This window comes from Muntiacus reevesi, chromosome 8 (assembly GCF_963930625.1).
Source record: "Muntiacus reevesi chromosome 8, mMunRee1.1, whole genome shotgun sequence".
In the NCBI taxonomy this organism is placed as follows: domain Eukaryota; kingdom Metazoa; phylum Chordata; class Mammalia; order Artiodactyla; family Cervidae; genus Muntiacus; species Muntiacus reevesi.
Window position 1 is genome coordinate 73,161,668 of NC_089256.1, and position 20,386 is coordinate 73,182,053.

General features: G+C 40.0%; 1 protein-coding gene across 2 annotated transcripts in view; it reads left to right on the plus strand.

Annotated features, from left to right (window-relative positions):
* TNIK (TRAF2 and NCK interacting kinase) overlaps positions 1–20,386 on the plus strand; it is a 391,768-nt gene that overhangs the window by 220,879 nt on the left and 150,503 nt on the right. For both annotated transcript variants that reach the window (XM_065943139.1, XM_065943140.1), the window contains exon 3: positions 5,848–5,904. In XM_065943139.1, coding sequence (XP_065799211.1) covers positions 5,848–5,904 — 57 coding nt within the window. The remainder of the gene's footprint in view (positions 1–5,847; positions 5,905–20,386) is intronic.

The following is a 20,386-nucleotide window of genomic DNA, read 5'->3' on the forward strand; positions in this document are numbered from 1 at the left end:
GGATCTAGAGAGCTGAAGGTACTATAATCCTTGAAGGTACTGTACTCCTCAAGTGTGAGGTAGAAGGGTAAAAAGAAGGGGAAGCAGAATGGGTTTGTAAGTCTGTCTAAGCACCTGCATGGTGTGCTCCCACCTCTTGTGCAGTCCAAGTTCATGTGCCTGAGGCACAGTGAGGCCAGACAAGCGTAAGTGCCGAGAGTCTGGAGCAGATTTCTCTCCAAAGAAATTTTATTTCTTTCAGGGACCTAGCAAGTAGAATGGGTGGCTCATGCTCAAAAACCCCAAACTCCCTAATGGCATTCAAGCAAGTGTTCTTAAAGACAGTATTAAGGGAGAAGGTCATAAGGATCCTTGATCAGCTCATGGACCTTCTTCTGATGGGTTTATGGTGAGGGAACAGGGTCCCTTGGACTGCAAGGAGATCCAGCCAGTCCATCCTAAAGGAGATCAGTCCTGGGTGTTCATTGGAAGGACGGATGCTGAAGCGGAAACTCCAATACTTTGGCCACATCATGCGAAGAGTTGACTCATTTGAAAAGACCCTGATGCTGGGACGAATTGGGGGCAGGAGAAGGGGATGACAGAGGATGAGATGGTTGGATGGCATCACCGACTCGATGGACATGGATTTGAGTAGACTCCAGGAGTTGGTGATGGACAGGGAGGCCTGGCGTGCTGTGATTCATGGGGTCGCAAAGAGTCAGACACGACTGAGCGACTGAACTGAACTGAACAGGATGGTGTTTCTGGAACTCAACCTTCTGGTTCCTCCCAGTCTGGGGTCTGCATGCTTGTGGTCAGCATGTAGTCACGATCCTCTACCTGGGTGGGTATCTTAGTTTCTGCAGAATAATTCAAAGATACACATCCGATTGTTATCTGTACCCCTTTGGGAGGGAACTGGGTGCCAAGTGACTCTTGTCTGAATCATTAACTTCTTGACTCTGCTCTTTGAAACTCAGGGAAGACCTAAGGAGACTGAAGTCTTTGTCCACAAACCAGATAAGGGAGACACCAAGGGGCTTTGTACCCAGGAGGGCCCCGCAGGGTCCTGCTCAGTTCCAGTCCCCCCTTTTCTATGATACTTGTCAGTTTCAAGGGGAACTAGGTGTGGAACTAGAAAGGGAATAAAGTTTTGGATAGAGAGGTTAATCATAAACTCGACAGAGAAACTGTTCTGGGGGGACGCAGATTCATGCCAGCTGAGTGACCCCGTGGCCTCTGCTCTCCCTGACTTGATTTGATGTTTTTTTTCCTCCTGTCTTTCAAAGGGCTTTTTATGTTTCAGGACATGATTGAGGCTTTGGGTCCTAGTGGAATACCAATTTTGTTTTTCCAGATTTAGTCTGTTGTTTTTGTTATTGTTGGTTATGTCAGTAGGAAAAAAACCTCTTCATCTTTCATTAAGAGATGACTCAGCAATTGCAATTTAATGGGGTATTTCCCCCCAATTTTCGTGGATAAAAAATTTTAATTCTTTGTCTCCTTTAAAGTTTCTTTTCCCCCAGAATTTAATTTTTACTCCTTGGCTGAATATGTACTTTAGATCCAAATTAAATAGAGTCTATATTTTTAATTTCTCTTGTAATTGGGAATAAGTTAAAATTAGTAGTATTGAATTTTCACTTCACACATTTTTTTTAATAATAACATCCTCACTGTTTCCCTGCTCTCAAAAAAAAAAAAAAAAAATGAATCCTACATGAAACAGGAACAAATGGTTCATGTTTAATTCAAATTAAATAAAATATGAAAAGGTTGGTTTAAAAAATTATGTTTAAATTTTAGTGATAAAATTTCACATTCAGGAACTGGAAAGCAAAAGTGGAACAGATGAAAAAGCATCCTGGGTTTAGGTCTTCATTAGTTGTGAGATTTTGGCCTGATCTCTAAAAGAAGGATTAGATTAGGCCCCTCAAGGGCTTTTCCTATTCAATTTATTTGTGACTTTATGAAGTCGCCTCTTTGAACGCTGTCTTAATGCTGATGTGCCTCAGGTGTCTAGTGATCTTATAGGTCAGCTGATTCCTAGCCGTCCCCTCAAAGCCTGCCTTCATCTGGATCCTAATTTAGTTTGGCATTCCCCAGTGATGTAAAAGGCAACTCGTGCTGGGCAGCCTTCTTGGTGGCCCCTTCATCAAAGGTTGACAGCTCAGCTGCCTTCCTGTTCCAGAGCATGGACCCTTGCTGGCACTGAACTGAGACTGCTAATTGTTCCACCTCTAGGATCTCATTTAAACCCAAACTGCCATCCCCAAGGTGTATTATTTGGTCGTCTGTCAGACTCATGAGAACAGTTATTTCAACTTGGAAGGGAGATTTTAAATGAAGGAAAAGTAAGTTTTCTTTTCTAGTGTTAGATTATCAGTCAGTCAGTTCAGTTGCTCAATCGTGTCTTTGCGACCCCGTGGACTGCAGCATGCCAGGCTTCCCTGTCCATCACCAACTCCCAGAACCTACTCAAACTCAAATCTATGGTGTCAGTGATACCATCCAACCGTCTCATCCTCTGTTGTCCCCTTCTCCTCCCGCCTTCAATCTTTCCCAGCATCAGGGTCTTTTCAAATGAGTAGGTTCTTGGCATCAGGTGGCCAAAGTATTTGAGCTTCAGCATCAGTCCTTCCAATGAATATTCAGAACTGATTTCCTTTAGGATGCACTAGTTGGATCTCCCTGCAGTCCAAGGGACTCTGAAGGGTCTTCTCCAACACCAGAGTTCAAAAGCATCAATTCTTTAGCACTCAGCTTTTTTTATAGTCCAACTCTCACGTCTGTACATGACTACTGGAAAAACCGTAACTTTCACTAGACAGACCTTTGTTGGTAAAGTAATATCTCTGCTTTTTAATATGCTGTCTAGGTTGGTCATAGCTTTTCTTCCAGTGAGCAAGTGTCTTTTAATTTCATGACTGCAATCACCATCTGCAGTGATTTTGGAGCCCCCGAAAATAAAGTCTCTCACTGTTTCCACTGTTTTCCCATCTATTTGCTATAAAGTGATGGGACCAGATGCCATGATCTTAGTTTTCTGAATGTTGAGCTTTAAGCCAACGTTTTCACTCTCCTCTTTCACTTTCATCAAGAGACTCTTTAGTTTTTCTTCGCTTTCTGCCATAAGGGTGGTGTCATCTGCATATCTGAGGTTATTGATATTTCTCCCAGCTATCATGATTCCAACTTGAGCTTCATCCAGCCCAGTATTTCTCATAATGTACTCTGCATATAAGTTAAATAAACAGGGTGACAATATACAGCCTTGAAATACTCCTTTCCCTATTTGAAACCAGTCTGTTGTTCCATGTCCAGTTCTAACTGTTGCTTCCTGACCTGCGTACAGGTTTCTCAAGAGGCAGGTCAGGTGGTCTGGTATTCCCATCTCTTTCAGAATTTTCCACAGTTTCTTGTGATCCACACAGTCTTTGGCATAGTCAGTAAAGCAGAAATAGATGTTTTTCTGGAACTCTCTTGCTTTTTCGATGATCTAGTGAATGTTGGCAATTTGATCTCTGGTTCCTCTGACTTTTCTAAATCCAGCTTGAACATCTGGAAGTTCACGGTTCATGTACTTTTGAAACCTGGCTTGGAGAATTTTGAGCATTAATTTGCTAGCGTGTGAGATGAGTGCAATTGTGCGGTAGTTTCAACTTTCTTTGGCATTGCCTTTCTTTGGGATTGGAATGAAAATGACCTTTTCCAGTCCTGTGGCCACTGCTGCGAGTTTTTTGTTAAGGACCACAAAGTAAGAGCAGGCGGGAGCCCGCCAGTGGCGAGCCAGGCAGGGGTCACTTCTTAGAGGTCCCCAGAAGACATACCCAAACATCCCGTTCCCTGGCTGCATGGCACCATTAAAAGAATTTCAGGGTGAAATTTCAGCTATGTGTTATCAGCCAGACCCTCTGTCTGCAGTGATCCTACCCTTCTTTAGTGCTATATTAGAGAAATACTCATTGTTTAATGACCCTTACTTTAAAGACTTTCTATTCCCAAAGAGAAGCAGCTGATTTCTTTGTTAAGGTCACCATTACAGCATCACAGACTTACTGGGACCAGGACAACCCTGGAGGCCATACAGTGTTTATCAACAGAGGTTGCTGTTGCTACTTCTCCTTTGGATGAGATTGCCCTCCAGCTCTGCAGCAGGTCAGCGTTGCTGGCCCCTCGGCTCTGAATAGCACAGTACTATTCTCCTCCACTCAGTCACTGTGAAAACTAAATTTCCAACTAATTTTCCTAAATTTCCTTGGGGTGTTAGGAATGATACCTTCCCCCCTACCGCCCCCCATCTCTGGCCACAGAGCGCAGTTTGCAGATGGAGAAACCAGGGCCCAGATGGATGATTAGAACTTGCTTCTGATGAACCAGCTGGTCATGGGCAGAACCAGGCCTCTGGAATTCTGATCCAGGACTCTTAGTGTGGTGACCCTTCCACCCCCTCCCTCAGTTTATTGAAAATTGACATACGTCTGTGACCATATTGGATTACTGATTTAAAGTCTTCTTATTTGTGCTTTTTCCGGAATGAGGAGGAAAGACAGGAAACAGAACGGGGGTTGAAAGGTGAAGGAACCACTGTTAGAATCAGGCAGATGCATACGCAGAGCTGGGACGGATGAGGAGAGAAGTGACAGGCAGCTCCAAACCTGCCTCCTCCAGCTTCAGGTGGATATGCCCTCACTAACTGCTGCTCTTCATCCAGAAACGTGCCACCCCGTCTGTGGGTTGGGCACCTGCTGCTCCAGGCGCCAGGCTGCAATGATGAGGCACGCACTTGCCTTCGTGAAACGTATAACCTCAAAGGGAAGACAGCACTCAGAAGGAATCCCAAGAGGGGCCATAAACAACTACAGCCAGCGTCTTCTCACAGCTCTTCTGTGCCAGGCCCTGCCAAGCACTTTACAATTACTATCGCATTTAATCCTCCTTGCACTGCTAAGAGTTAGGTACTGTCATTATTTACATTTTTCAGATGAGGAAACCGAGACCTAGAAGGTGAAAGGGATTTGCCTCAGGTGAAAGGAATTTGTCTTGGAAGGTATATTATACTGCCAGATAACAGTGGCAGGTACAATGTATTTTAAAAGCCACCTAAAGAATGCATTTAGAAATGATGACACTGACCAGCTTTGCCCCTCTCTGAAAGTCAGTTATAGACTTTATGTTTCTCATGCAGATAAAGCTTCACTTTGAGGATATCCTCCTCTCCACACCCTGTTGTCTTCCCATTTCAAGTGCTTGATGCTTCCTGTAGTTAAAAAGACCAGAGATACCCACTCTGGGGAAGCAGTTCCTTGGGCTCAATAGTGTCTCTTTGATCACAAATTCAGATTGATTGCTCTCTATTTTGCTTTAGGTCCCCTTTTAAGATGAAGATAAATTTGCAGTCTCAAGTGAACTCCAGCAGAGTCATATCCATTTGAGACTGTCACAATACAAGAGATTTTAATAATCAAGGAAACTAGCATTTCTTCACATACCAAGGGCTTGCTGATAGAGGAGATGCTTGCATCTGCTCCACCCAGATATTCCATGTACACCCCTCCTCCAACTCCAGCCCCTGCCTAACACCTTGGAGAGGAGGTAGAACCTCATTATTTGACATTGTCTCTTTTATTAAACTTGACAAAAGCTGCTAAAACAAACTCAAAAGACAAAGTGATGGACATGTGTTACAAAATAAATATTAAATAGAGGTTGATTTACAAAGCATTTAAGATTTCTCTGTCTGTCTATCTATCTGTCTTCCTCATTGGCACTCTGTAACATTGATCCACATAATTGTTTGTTACAGTTGAAGCCTAATGCTAATATTGCTTATCAGAACTGAATTGTTTAAAATTTTTTTTACAGGGTCGTCATGTCAAAACGGGCCAGCTGGCAGCCATCAAGGTTATGGATGTCACAGGGGTAATGTATCTTTATCTTGCTATCTCAAAGTTGTTTTATATTTTTGTCTTAAGAAGTTAGTGATAGAGAAAAATCACTTTTTGGAAATAGAATCTTTTTTAGACGTCTAAGACCTTTCCCACTTTTGCTTAACATTAAGAGTATTCAGCAACTGACTGAGATGACCATGGGTAAATCATTCTAATTAGCTACGTACACACTGCCTTATCTAAGGCAGAGTGAAGAATATTGTGTGCCAATAATTTACATAAACACAACCGAGGACATTTGCATATGAAGACAAAACAAGGATTTGAAGGTATTAAGAGAATAATACTGAGATTACACTGAAGAGGTGGGTCTCAACGGTTTTCCCCAAAGTCCACCTAACACCGAATAGGCAAGAGTTTAGATGGCTCTAAAATCCTAGTAGGATGTATAACATGAATATTTTCTTCTCCAAAATATTATGGACCAAATATTCACCATATGCACAAATACTTATTATTATTGGGCAACACTGAAATAAAATTTCTGCCTGGATAATCAAAAGCAATCTAAGAAATAGACTTTATTTTAAATACAATCTTATGCTTTCAATCCCTTTTGCTAGGCCTATTTAAAATATTTTAATGCCTTTTCTAGAGTACAGAGCAAAGATCAGACTTGAAAGTCTCACTGGACATCAAAAGCATGTCAATAATTTTCTATTGTCTTGGAAATTTTTCTAAAGATGTCTGTCAGCTATACATAAACGCTAAAAGACCACAGTCTTCCTTTTGTCCCAGAAGTGGATTACTTAGTGTAAAGAGATGTAGAATGAATAGGTCACACAAAGATATCAAGAACCAGTATACAAATAAGAATACACACAGTTTGTCCATAAGTCAGATTTCAAGCCATATCTTCTTTGGTTCTGTTTGTCACCTTTGATAAGTATACATTATATTCTATGCTATTAACCATGATACTAATTTTAGTACTTTTCATTTATACTATACATTTATGACTTCCTTTCCTTAGTCATTTTTTAATCTGAATTCCTCTTTATGTTATATGCGGTTTTAAAATTATATGCATTTTAACAGGTGAAAAATTTTGTTCCCATGTGTTTAGAACCACTTAAAGTACTCCTTCCTTTTATTTGTCTTATATGCATTATTCAAATTTTAGAGCTTGGAAACCATCTCAAATAGTTCATCCCAATTAGTTTTTTAATTCACCTGGCCTTTACTGAATAAGAAAAATGCATATAGATTATATTAATAAGGTTTAGTTTCTGCCACTTGTAAAAGAAAATGAACAGAGACTTAAGCATGATGAAAGTGTTATACCGTCACATGTTAAATGAGTTTAGAGTCGACAGCCCAGAAATGTGTAGCAGCCATGTGACAGAGTAGGAGGGTGTTTTTATCTTTCTGTTCCACCATTCTGACACATAGCTTCCACACTTAAGGTCAGTTCCATGACACAAGTTGGTTGTTGGATTTCCATTGATCACATTCTTTGGCAGGCAAAAAATAGGTGGGTAGGATGGGGAGAGAGTTGGTGGGAGAAGAGGATACAGAATATAGCCCCTTCAATGAAATTCTTTCTACTTACATACAACATTTTTATTTACTTCTGCTTTCCTTGGCTACCTCGGTGCAAGGGAAGCTGGGAAATGTAGTCTTTCATCCTACCAATGTGCCCAGTTCATCTGGGTTCTTTTATTAGTCAGGAGTGAAGGGAGAACGTGTTTTTCATTAGCTGGGTCTGACAAAAAAATCAAGAGCAGATACTATCAGTCTCTACACAGAAACCCATTAGAAATGTGTAAATCTTTCACAAGCTCCCTGCAAAAAACAAGTAAGAATTTATTTTGCAATTCTGCTGAAGTTGTACTACTGTATTTTCCTTGGATTGAACAGGATCGCCACATAATGCAGCACACTTGGCAGTTGAACAGCTAATGGGTGTGGATGGAGTCCAAGACATTCATGCCGTAAAGTTCTGTTGTGTGGGTCTGCAGAACTGCAGTTGAGTTCCACTGATAGCATTAATCTCGGTACACAGTTGTGCACAGAGCTGTATATTGATGCACAAAGTATGACTTGAGAACTCTGAGTATCACTTTTCTGGTTCTATTTGTGAGATTTTAAGTTGCTCAGAGAATTATTTACTATTGCTAGACCACCTTGCTTGGAAGAAAAAAAGGTACACAGCAGTTTATCCCAGAGTGTATATTTTCATAGCTATGCTATGTTAGTTAGCCTCTCTAAACTGGGTTTCACAAGGCAACTGAACCCTACCGAAGATGATTTAGAGACAATTTCCTTAATTCTCCCCAGGATGGTGAAGAGCTAGCACCATTTCAATGCACAGGAGAGTCAATCCATTGCATATAATGGATGCTTTATAGTATGTGGGCTTGATTCTCTTGGGGAACCTCTGTTGAAAGGTCTGGGTAGTTCCCTGTTTTAGGCACATCATTGACCATGACCATTTTGTAACCACTGACCCTTAACAAAGGCAAACATGGATATACATCGGGAAATGGTTTTCTTATTTCCCATGGCGTATGATCCAGCAGCAAATGACTGTTGTATCACTCCTGTACACATCATAGTCAACATAAGATTTCCTTTGTGAAATTCATGTGGTGTCCTCAGAAAACAATTTCATTTTGCCATGTTGTCTTTTGTGTATTATGGAATGTTGTAAAAGCTTCTTACCAATTATTATAATTGTGCTCATTATAGCTGCCCCGAGATGAATTCTCAAAGGTCGCCTTTGTTAATTGTTTGCAAAGATCTACTAGAAAGTTACTATAGATTATTGTAATGAGACTGATAAAACTATCACCTTGAAATCAATTTTTAAATTATTTTTATTCTATACCATGTCCTTTTTTAAAGAAGAAAGTAATACAGAAAAAACTGAGTGTAATATTTATGTTCTTTAGTTTTAAAGCTGAGACACTTCCAAATTTGCCCATATTTGCTTCAGAATTAGGGCTTAAACTCAGTCTTTGAAGTTCTTTCAGTTTCTGAAATAATTATGAGAATTTTTGCATTCCAGTGTTTTCTGGAGATTCGTTCCCAGCTGGATTTGTGTACTTTAATTATCTAAACAAAACTGTATCCTCTAGGGCAGTGTTCCTCTTAGTGGACGGCTAATATCTGTGAACTTTCAGCACACTTGGGGTGCTCATCAGAAATGCAGAAATACTGGGCTTGCTGCAGAATTTCTAGGTGGAGCTTCAGAACTTGCCTTTTCTTTTTCCTTTTTTCTTTTGAAAAACACATAATTTTTTTTATTTATTGCTTTTTTTTCTTCTAAGTTTGTTGAGATATAATTGACATACAGTAGGTGTACAGCATAATGATTAGGCTTACAAATATCAAGAAAAGATTATACAATAAGTTTAATAGACATTCATCATCTCATATAGATACAAACTTAGATAAATAGAAAAAAGATTTTTTTCTTGTGATAAGAACTCCATTTCATCCATCTCATTAGAACTGATTCAAATGAATTCATGTGGGAGAAGGCAAGGGCGGGATGTTTCAAGAGAACATCATCGAAACATGTATATTATCTAGGGTGAAACAGATCACCAGCCCAGACTGCATGCATGAGACAAGTGCTCGGGCCTGGTGCACTGGGAAGACCCAGAGGGATCGGGTGGAGAGGGAGGTGGGAGGGGGGATAGGGATGGGGAATACATGTAAATCCATGGCTGATTCATGTCAATATATGACAAAAACCACTACAATATTGTAAAGTAATTAGCCTCCAACTAAGAAAAATAAGTGGAAAAAAAAAGAAAAAAAAAGAAACCTGGGGGAAAAAAAAAAACCTCTGGATTTACTTTACAACACTCATATATAATAGACAGCAGTGTTAATTGTATTTATCATGTTGGATGTTACATTCCTGAGAAGCACAGAATTAGTTCAGTCCGGGTAGATGATTCTATTTTAGTCAATTCACAAATTTAGTTTGTGTAAATTTCCTTTGTCGTATAACCTCTGCAATTTCAATGGATAAACCACTGTTCATTGCTTGTGCAAACCTAAGTAAAATAATCAGATGACATCTTTGATGTACATTAATTATTACTGAGGTTCCTTTATTTCTGTGTTTAGCAATATTAGGCCAAACAAGGAACCACTTTTAGAACAGCACACTTCCCATAAAATTCTGGATGTTATCTAAAAAGTTCATCTTTTACAATTCATGGCTAAACTGGTAGAATCAGAGAATCCCCTGTCAGACAGAAATGTCAAATAATCAGAGGATTAAGTAAAGAAGGTAAGCGTTACAGTTTTTCCATATGTCTGCTGATCCCTGATGGTCAGGAGTGTGGCAGATTCTGCTTTTTCTACAAGCTCATCAACGTCTTCATGCACACCAACCGGAACAGCACTTTTCTAGGCCAAGTATGAAGAGACTATGGTCCTTTGATCACCCTGCAAATAATCTCCATCTTCATTTGGATCAAAATTTCTGGTGTAAAATAGTCCCTTTACAATGATACCTTGAAGTCCATGTAGGACTTGATAACATAATAACTTGGTATTGTAGGCTTTCATCTTAACAATGACTGGTTATGATCATTATTCAGGACATGTTGGGCTTTAGTACCAAAGCCCCACTCAGAATGGATGAAGCTGAAAACAGAATTTATTGTTTTGTGTATATTTAAAAAAAAAAAAAAAGCTCAGCAGGGTCTAGGAAGTAACATGATTAGTTGGGAATTGTATATCTCTCTCCATCTCTGGACTCTGCTTTCTTTCCACCAGCAGCTGCAGGCTCATGTTCTAATTACTTCATTGCCCTTAGTCTCAGCAAGAGTGCAAGTCTCAATATCAGAAGCCCAGATTGGGTCACCTCACCATCCCAGTGCCAATTCTGTTTCTCTTGAGCCACATTAGGTCCCTGGTGGCTCTGATGGTAAAAAATGTGCCTGCAGTGCTGGAGACCCAGGTTTCATCCCTGGGTCAGGAAGATCCCTTGGAGAAGGAAATGGCAACCCACTCCAGTATTCTTGCCTGGAGAATTCCATGGACAGTGGAGCCTGGCGGGCTATAGTCCATGGAGTCGCAGAGTTGGACACGACTGAGCAACTAACAGTGGAAAGGAGGCATCCTTGAAAAACCTGGTAACTGTTAAGATCAAAGGATAGGAAGGGTGTTGAGCAGGGAAAAACAAAATTAGATTATTATGAGATTATATCATTCTAGTCAAGGTTATTTTAAACTGATTTAGTCCTTAAATAAGGTGCCTCTCAGTTACAATTTTTTATATTTCAGCCTGAAATAATAAAAATGGTAGCTAACATTGATGGAGTCATTATTATGAGCCAGAACTCTTTAAAATATTTTCTGTATATTGATTTCACTGAATGCTGTCAATAACCACCAGACTCCATTATTAGTTTCATTATAGAGATGAGAAAACTAGGCATATTAAGTATCTTGTTCAATGTAACATGTAAATGATGGAGTGAGTATTTCAACCTGAGTATTTTAACTTTTAAGTTCAGTCTGCCTATCACATTGCCTTTGGTCTTCAGTTAATATAGAAGGCTGTTTAATATTTCATCTAGTGTGATTTTTAAAATTAATTTATTTGATAAACATTTACTAAACACCTGTTTTATGACAGACACTAGAAATTCAAAGTTGAAAAAGTGATTCTTTGCCTGAAGGGAGCTTACAATAATACAACATTGCCCTAAATATTTGTAAGTAAAGCTAATCCATTTTGTAATAAAGTCATAAAATTATACAGTTATGTATAAAATGTAATATGACAGTGAGGGGTAATAATTAGGCCCAAGAGGACAATCAGACAAAAATGTTTCTGACCACAAGAAAACAGCCTGTGCCAAGGCATGGAGGCTGAGAAAGTATGCAGCACGTTCTGGAAACTATTATGTGTGTGTGTGTGTGTGTGTGTGTGTGTGTGTGTGTGAGTCACTCAGTCGTGTCCGACTCTTTGCAATTCTATGGACTGTAGCCCACCAGGATCCTCTTTCCATGGGATTCTCCAGGCAAGAATACTAGAGTGGGTTGCCATTTCCTTCTCCAGGGGATCTTCTTGACCCAGAGATGGAACCTGGGTCTCCTGCATTGCAGGTGGATTCTTTACCATCTGAACCACCAGGGAAGCATTACATAGGTTAGTTTTAGGATAAAAATAGTTCTGAGGAGAGAGTGATACAAGGTGAATCTGTACAGATTAGGGCCAGGTCAAGAAGGAATTGAGTGCTATGGCAAGGATATTACAAGGTTTTCATTTTTCAATTTTTCCAATAAAACCCTTAGATCAAATAGGCTTAGGCAAAAACCCATTATATAGAAGAGATATAGGGGGGTTGTTTTATACAAGGGGAGGAAGGCTGTCAGTCCTGGCCCCTTCTACACAACACTGCTAGAGCCAATGTGTTTAACCAGAAGTTAAATAGCAAAATAACATGATGGGATTTGCCTACTAGAAGGATGCAATATAAGCCCTGCTTGACTGAGTTTCTATTTTTGTCTTACTTACTGAACTCCTGTGGGTGAAGCTTTCAGCCAGTCTCCATCTCTAAAGAGTGAGGAAGTGGTCTTCTCCCGGTAGCTTCTGGTCGAGTTATTTGCCTATAGTTAATGGACTCATTGAGTGTGCTGAAATTGAACCAAGAAAAAATCTTTTCTTCTTAGGTTATTTGGAAGAATTAGAGGACATACTGCTCCAGGCACTTTTGGTTCTTCCCTCCCAAAGGGGGACAATTCAGTGGAGTGATGGGTAGCATAGAACATAATGTTCGTAACAGTAATAATGACAGCAGCCATAGTCAAGAATAAAGATTACTATCATTGATTGCTTATTAGGTGCCAAGCATTGTTCTTAGTACTTAATACAACATATTCTAACTCATTTAGTCCTTGAAACAATTCCCATTAGAGGAGCAAGCTAATATATCCATTTTACAAATGAGGAATTAATTGAAAGGATAAATGTACACAACTTGCCCGAGCTTCACAGACAGTAAATGCCAGAGTTGGAATTCAAATCCAGCCAGTCAGGGTGTACCCACCTTCTCCACAGCCCTGTCACTAGAATGACAGATGGGGATGGGCGTTGCAGGAGCATGGCTTTCAGATTCAGATAAAGCTGAGTTCACACCACCCTTCTCTCCTTACTCCCCTTGAACAAACTTTTTAACTTTTCTGAATCTCATTTTTTCTTATCTGTTAGATGCAAATACAAACATTGCAAACTTGTTTTGGGATTAAATTTATATACTATCTAGTGCCTGGTACATAACATTTCCTCAATAAATATAGGTCCTGGTAAGAGACAGTGAATGCCTGAGTGGGACATTCAAGAGGAATGAAAAGAGGATGTTATAATGTGCATTGAACTTCTATACTGGGATGGTAGCCTGTGCTATGAGCCCCATGCCACATGTGGCACAAGTGTGGGTTAGTTCATTGTCAGTATGTGTACATAGCTTGAATCAGCCCAGTCTTCACCACCTCAAAGTTATTAGTCTTACCCCGAACAGTGGGTTACTATAGAGCAGAATCCAAAAGAGAAAGTGAGGCTACATTCCAGAAGCTAAAGACCGAAATCACAATAATTATTCATTCACTAAGAATAAATGAATGTGCTGTCCTCTGGGGTGATGGTAGTGAACAAGACAGACAAGGGTGCTATCTTCTGGAATCATAAATTCCAACATGAGTGAAAGATATTTAACAAACAGTTGAATGGTTATGTAGAGTTCTGATTAACTTTGAGGGAGTATACAAAGAGTATTAAGGGAGAATCTAAGAAGGAAACTCACTTATTTTGGTTGCCAGTGCATTTGTCCCCCAATAAAGTGACTCTTGTTGTTGTTGTTCACTTGCTGAGTTGTGTCTGACTCTGCAACCTCATGGACTGCAGCACTAGGCTGCCCTGTCCTTCACCATCTCCTGGAGTTTGCTCAAACTCATGTCCATTGAGTCAGTGATGCCATACAACCATCTCATCCTCTGTCACCCACTTCTCCTCCTGCCTTCAATCTTTCCCAGCACCAGGGTCTGTTCCAGTGAGTCAGCTTTTCACATCAGGTGGCCAAAGTATTGGAGCTTCAGCTTCAGCATCAGTCCTTCAATGAATATTCAGAGTTGATTTCCTTAAGGATTGACTGGTTTATCTCTTTGCTGTTCAAGGGACTCTCAAGAGTCTTCTCCAGCACCACAGTTTGAAAGCATCAATTCTGAGGTGCTCCAGCCTTCTTTATGGTCCAACTCTCACATCTGTACATGACTACTGGAAAAACCACTGTTTTGACTGTACAGACCTTTGTTGGCAAAATGATGTCTCTGCTTTTTAATATGCTGTCTAGGCTTGTCATAGCTTTTATATACACACACACACACACACACACACACATATATATTTTACATATTCCTTTACATTATGATTTATCACAAAATATTATAGTTCCCTGTGCTATGCATAGTGGGATCTTGTTGTTTATCCGTCCTAAATATAATAGTTTGCCTCTGCTAATCCCAACCTCCCAACCCCCCCCCCCCACCCCGATCCTGCCTGCTTTGGCAACCACAGGTCTGTTCTCTATGTCTGTGGGTCTGTTTCGTAGATAGGTTCATTTGTGTCATATTTTGGATTCCACATATAAGTTATATCATATGGTATTTGTCTTTCTCTTTCTGACTTACTTCCCTTAGTATGGTAATCCCTAGGTTCATCCATGTTGTTGGAAAAGCTGTCTTATTGATGATAGATTTTAGCCCAATAAATGAAATATTCCTAGGGTTAGAACCTATCTTATAAATTCGTAGTTCTCTTGGGAGTCATGTATCAGTACTGGCATGGGTGTGAGAAGCATGCATGCCACCCTTGTCATATTTGCTTCTCTAGGGGACACCACTTCCTAGTAGAGAGGGAGCAGGTTAGCCTAGGATGAGATGGTTGGATGGCATCACCCACTCAATGGACATGCGTTTGAGCAAACTGGGAGATAGTGAGGAACAGGGAAGCCTGGAGTGCTGCAGTCCATGAGGTTGCAAGAGTCAGACACAACTTAGCAACTGAACAACAACAGCAAAGAAGGGCAATGCAAACTGTCACTGTCTCTGTCTGTCCTAGTTTTGACACTTCCGGGCTCTCTTATCCTGGGCGTGTTGCTTACCCTCCATTTATTCCACATGTATGTTGTTGTGCTCTGTGTGTGTGTTCAGTCGTGTTTGACTCTCTGAGACCCTAAGGACTGGTGCCTACCACACTCCTCTAAAATTCTATGGAATTTTCCAGGCAAGAATACTGGAGTGGGTTTTCATTTCCTACTCCAGGGGACCTTCCCAACCCAGAGATCAAACCCACATCTCTTGCGTCTCCTTTATGGCAGGTGAATTCTTGACCACGGAGCCACCTGGGAAACCCTTTACATGTATAAATATGGATAATATCACTTTTCTCGTAAAGTTAGTGTGAGAGGTAAATGTGGGTATTTATAAAGCATTGAGATTAGTACATAGAACACAGATGTTACTGTTATGGCATCTCTTGCATATATTTTTCATTTTTCTCTCCATAGCACCAATGATTCCTATAGGAAACCATATGCCCTACCCCATCCAGGTAACAGGCCTTGGCAGGCACTGTTTCTGCCAGGAAACCAATGCCTCCTCAGTCACATCATATTATACTTGTTCTTTTCCCCTAACTGGGTAGCTCCCACATGGCCTTTAGAATTCAGCTCACACTTGGATTTCTTGGCTGTCTCCCCTGATGCTCCTAATTAGATAAGCTACTCGAACCTCTCATGTTAATAATTTTGCATGTATCTGTATCATTATTTGATTTCCATTTGTGTTGCCCACGAGACTATAGTTAAGTTTTATCGTGGAAGAGCTTGAAAGTGTTAGGTCCATTGTTGTATTACAGAAAGCTCTCTGTATTCACGGTGTTAGTTAAATTTGAGGCTGAAACCCACAGATATGGCAGGCTGGTTGCAGCGTGTAGGTTTTGGTATCCATGGGGGTCCTAGAACCAGTTCCTTGAGGATACTGGGGGGTGACTGTATTATACTATTATTATTACCGCTAATGTTATTTAGCATTGTGCCTGGGATAGAGCAGACAGAAATAAACATGTGTTGAATGAATTTAGTTTAGGGTTAACGTATACAACAAATCCAGTTGCTGCCTGGAGAATGCCATAGCAAGGTCTCAAATTCTAGTTGTGCTGCAATGAAGAGATGCGGGATTAGGTAAGTTATTGAAACACCTGGGGTCTGTTTCATCAGTCCTCAAACCCCACCTTGAGGTAATTTTAGAGGATCCATACATGCTTAAGTCTCAATGTTTAATATACTTTAGTATTAATACTTAATAAACTGATTTTTAAACCCTTCAAACTATATATTGTATACCAACTTTGAACACACTGGAAAGTGACAGCCTCTCAGGGGGGCGTGAGGGAAGGACAGATTGGGAGTTTGGGGTTAGCCGATGCAAACCATTATATATAGAATGCATAAACAATAGGGCCCTACTGTATAGCACAGGGAACTGTAACAAATATCCAGTGATAAACCATAATGGAACAGAATATGAAAAAGAATGTGCATAAATGTGTAACTGAATCACTTTACATCAGAAATTAACACAACCTTGTAAATCAGCTATGAAAGTGAAAATGTTAGTTGCTCAGTCATGTCCGACTTTTTGCGACCCCATGGACTGTAACCCACCAGGCTCCTCTGTCCATGGAATTCTCCAGGCAAGAATACTGGAGTGGGTAGCCATTCTCTTTTCCAGAGGATCTTTCTGACCCAGGGATCAAACCCTGGTCTCCTGAATTGCAGATCGATTCTTTACCATCTGAGCCACCAGGGAAGTTAAAATCACCTATGCATCAATAAAATAAATTTAAAAATAAAAGAAAATGGCAGCCACTCAATTTGTACTCCAGGTTACTTCATTCATGTGCAGAATGTCATTCAATATCAATTTTCCGCTGAAATGGCAAGTCATGCTATTTATGCAATTACATTTCTTAGGAAATGTAGATTTTCTCTATCCTCTGGAATCAAAACAAAACTGAAAATGACTAAGATATTGAAACTGATATGTGACTTGCAGTTTCTTTCAAAAATTCTAAATTTGCCTTCACTAAAATAACCCCTTTGTTGTCACTGATTAACTTTATAACTAGGTATTACTTAGTTAAAGTTATAAAAATAAATGTTTACTGTTTTTAAAAGCATAGTTTTTATTGAGGTTATCTACTGGCATCCTGTATAGGTTTTCTACTGGAGAAAAGGATTTCAGTGCTATAAATTATTAAGTTTTTTTTTTCCAAAAAATCACATCTTAGAAGATGTCAGTAATCCCTACAAATTCTATTAGTCTATAATTCTTTAACAATGAATTGTGTTCAAATTTTGTCACATTCAGTCAACAACAAAGATGAAAATGATGGACATGTTAACACAAATGCCTGCCTAATGCCAGCAACCTCTGTGGAGAGCAGCTCAGGTGAGGAGGAGCAGAGGTAGTTTTAGCCAGTATCCAAACATGTAGGATATAATAGCACTTATGAGTCTGTACACCTCATCCTGGGCTTCCCAGCTGTCTCAAGTGGTAAAGAATCTGCCTGCCAATGCAGGAGATGTAAGAGACACGGGTTTGATACCTGGGTGGGGAAGATTCCCTGGAGGAGGGCATGGCAACCCACTCCAGCATTCCTGCCTGGAGAATCCCATGGACAGATGACCCTGGCAGGGTACAGTCCATGGGGTCTCAAAGAGTCAAACACGACTGAAGCAACTTAGCACACACGCTCACCCCATCCTTTTTTGTAAAGTTAAAACTGACCAGTCTCTTGGATTGTTGTAAGAATTACACAGGTTTATTCCTCTTCCATGGATTGAGAGCTGTGTTATTGAGCACACTAATATTAAATGTCTCATTAATTCTGGTTTTAAATCCTGCTATATTGTAGATTCTTAAAGTATGTTCCCCTGTGTAATAAATATGCAACTTAAAATCCCTCCTTTATCCCCTGAAATCATTCATAAGCAAATATTAATGGGTGCTAAAAAGCTCGTTTAATTGGAGGACCAAAGGCAGGTTTCTCTTCAACCCTGACTTAAGGTGCTCCTAAACTCTACTTCATGATTTAGCAGCAGCTTTGGTTTTATCATTGTGGGTAATCACCCTTCTATCTAGAGTTTTCATTTTAGAATTACAAACACTGACTTTGAAGTCAGACAAATCTTGGCTTTAGATCTTAGCTCTAACTTTTAATATAAGAATGTGCTGTGTGTGCATGTTCAGTCATGTCTGACTCTTTGTGACCCCATGGACTGTAACCCGCCAGGCTCCTCTGTCCATGGGATTTCCCAGGCAAGAATACTGGAGTGGGTAGCCATTTCCTCCTGCAGGGGATCTTCCTGACCCAGGGGTGGCACCTGTGTCTCCTGCAGTGGAAGGTGGATTCTTTTACCGCTGAGGCCCCTGGGAAGCTCTAAAATAGGAACACACTCTCTGAAACTCATATTTCTTATTTGCTCAACGGGATCATTATAAACATGTATTTCATAGATCTGTTTTGGATATTCAATAATACACATACACCCTATGGTACAGAGCATTACATCGGGTTGGCTTTGGCTGTATTTTATGACTACGGTTGTGATCATCATATAGCCATCAGAGGTAGTCGGTGCTTAGCAAGCATTGTCTGGAATCATCCTTTTCCTTGCATTTGAAAAGCACTGTTTCTTCACCTGTTTTATCATCCTCCTGATATGCTGGTTCTGATTTTTCATATGGAATTGTTCTCTGCAAGCAATCAGAAGTCTACCCCAATACACAGAAACTTTTCAAGTCTCTGCTGTATCACATTAGGTAATATCCCATTGGCCAAAGCAAGTCACGGGGCCAAGCCCAGAGATAAGCAGAGAGGATGGACTCCACCTCAATACATAAATGTATTGTTGTTATTCAGGTGCTAAGTCATGTCCGACTGTTGGCAAGTCAGACTGTAGCACGCCAGGCGCTTCCCTGTCCGTCACTGTCTCCCATACTTTGTTCAAACTCAGGTCCATTGAGTCGGTGATGCCATCCAACCATCTCATCCTCTGTGGCCCTCTTCTCCTTCAGTCTTTCCCAGCATCAGGGTCTTTTCCAGTGAGTCAGCTCTTCACATCAGGTGGCCAAAGCTTTAGAGCTTCAGCTTCAGCAAAAGTCCTTCCAATGAATGCCAAATGTCAGGGCCATTTTTCCTTTCAGTCTGCCACAAATACTTAGCAATAGATTCCTGCCATTTTAAGAAAAAATAATAATTTTATGTTGATAATAGTGCTCTGCTTAAGCAGTTAATCATTTCTAAGGCCTGAGAGGTGACTTAGATAGGTATTCTTTTTCCCATTTATAGATGAAAATAACTGACATTCAGAGAGTTTAAATAGCCATATCTGAGTTTACATAATGAATCAGCATGGACAAGATTTTTGAAGTCTTCTGATTGAAATTATGGTTCTTCCTAGACTATCAGACTTGGCTGATTAAAATTGCTCCCTTTTAAAGTTTCTTACAATTTTGGTACTATTACTTTGTTTTTTAAATTATGACCCAGTGGTTATTACTTTCCCAGTGAACTTGATCCCTTTGCTTCATTCTTAAGACAAGAATAATCCATTTATGAAATAGAAGAAAAGCTTCTTATAGCTTTGTAATCTAATTCTAGCCTCAATTCTGTCTGTCCTTTTGAAAACTTCGTAACCCATCTTCTTCAATAGGCCATGTTGTAAGAGGTCAGACTGCTTGTGAAGGGGTTAAATGAGTTCTTATAGTCACAAGAAGTGCCTCCCTTTCAGTTTCACTGCATAACTTATGGCCATCAATGCCCTAAACTAGAAATCTGGATAAATAGCCCCGAAGGCCTGATAAATTGCCTGCTCACTTAGGAGGTAATAAAAGATCAAGCTCAAGGTTCTATATTAGAGCTACATAACCATGACCCATGGTGGTTCTTTAATTGTGTTTGCAAACAGTGCAATTTAAACCTTAAATTCATGTTACTTATATTCCTGACCTCTTACTCTTGTTATTTATTTTTTGGTTGAGAAGATTAATAATAACATTCATTTTCTATTACATTTTATAACTTTCACATCTTCATTTAATTTTCACAAAAGATTGGGACATATAATAATACTATTGTAAAATCTATATCTCCATATAAATGAGAAAAATTAGACTCTAAAATGTAGGTTACTTTCCTGGGACCATACAGCCAGAAAGAAGTGGGGCCCAAACTGGACATGTACCCCACCTGCCCCCCGACTCATTTTCTTGACTCAATGCATACGCCTTCTTCATTATCATGTTGCCTCAGTTTACCTTTGCAAAGCAATAGAGGATGTGCTGATTTCATTCTGGCCTCCCAGTACTATTTATTTCGGATTTAATTATATACGGAATTACATTGCTATTTAACTGTT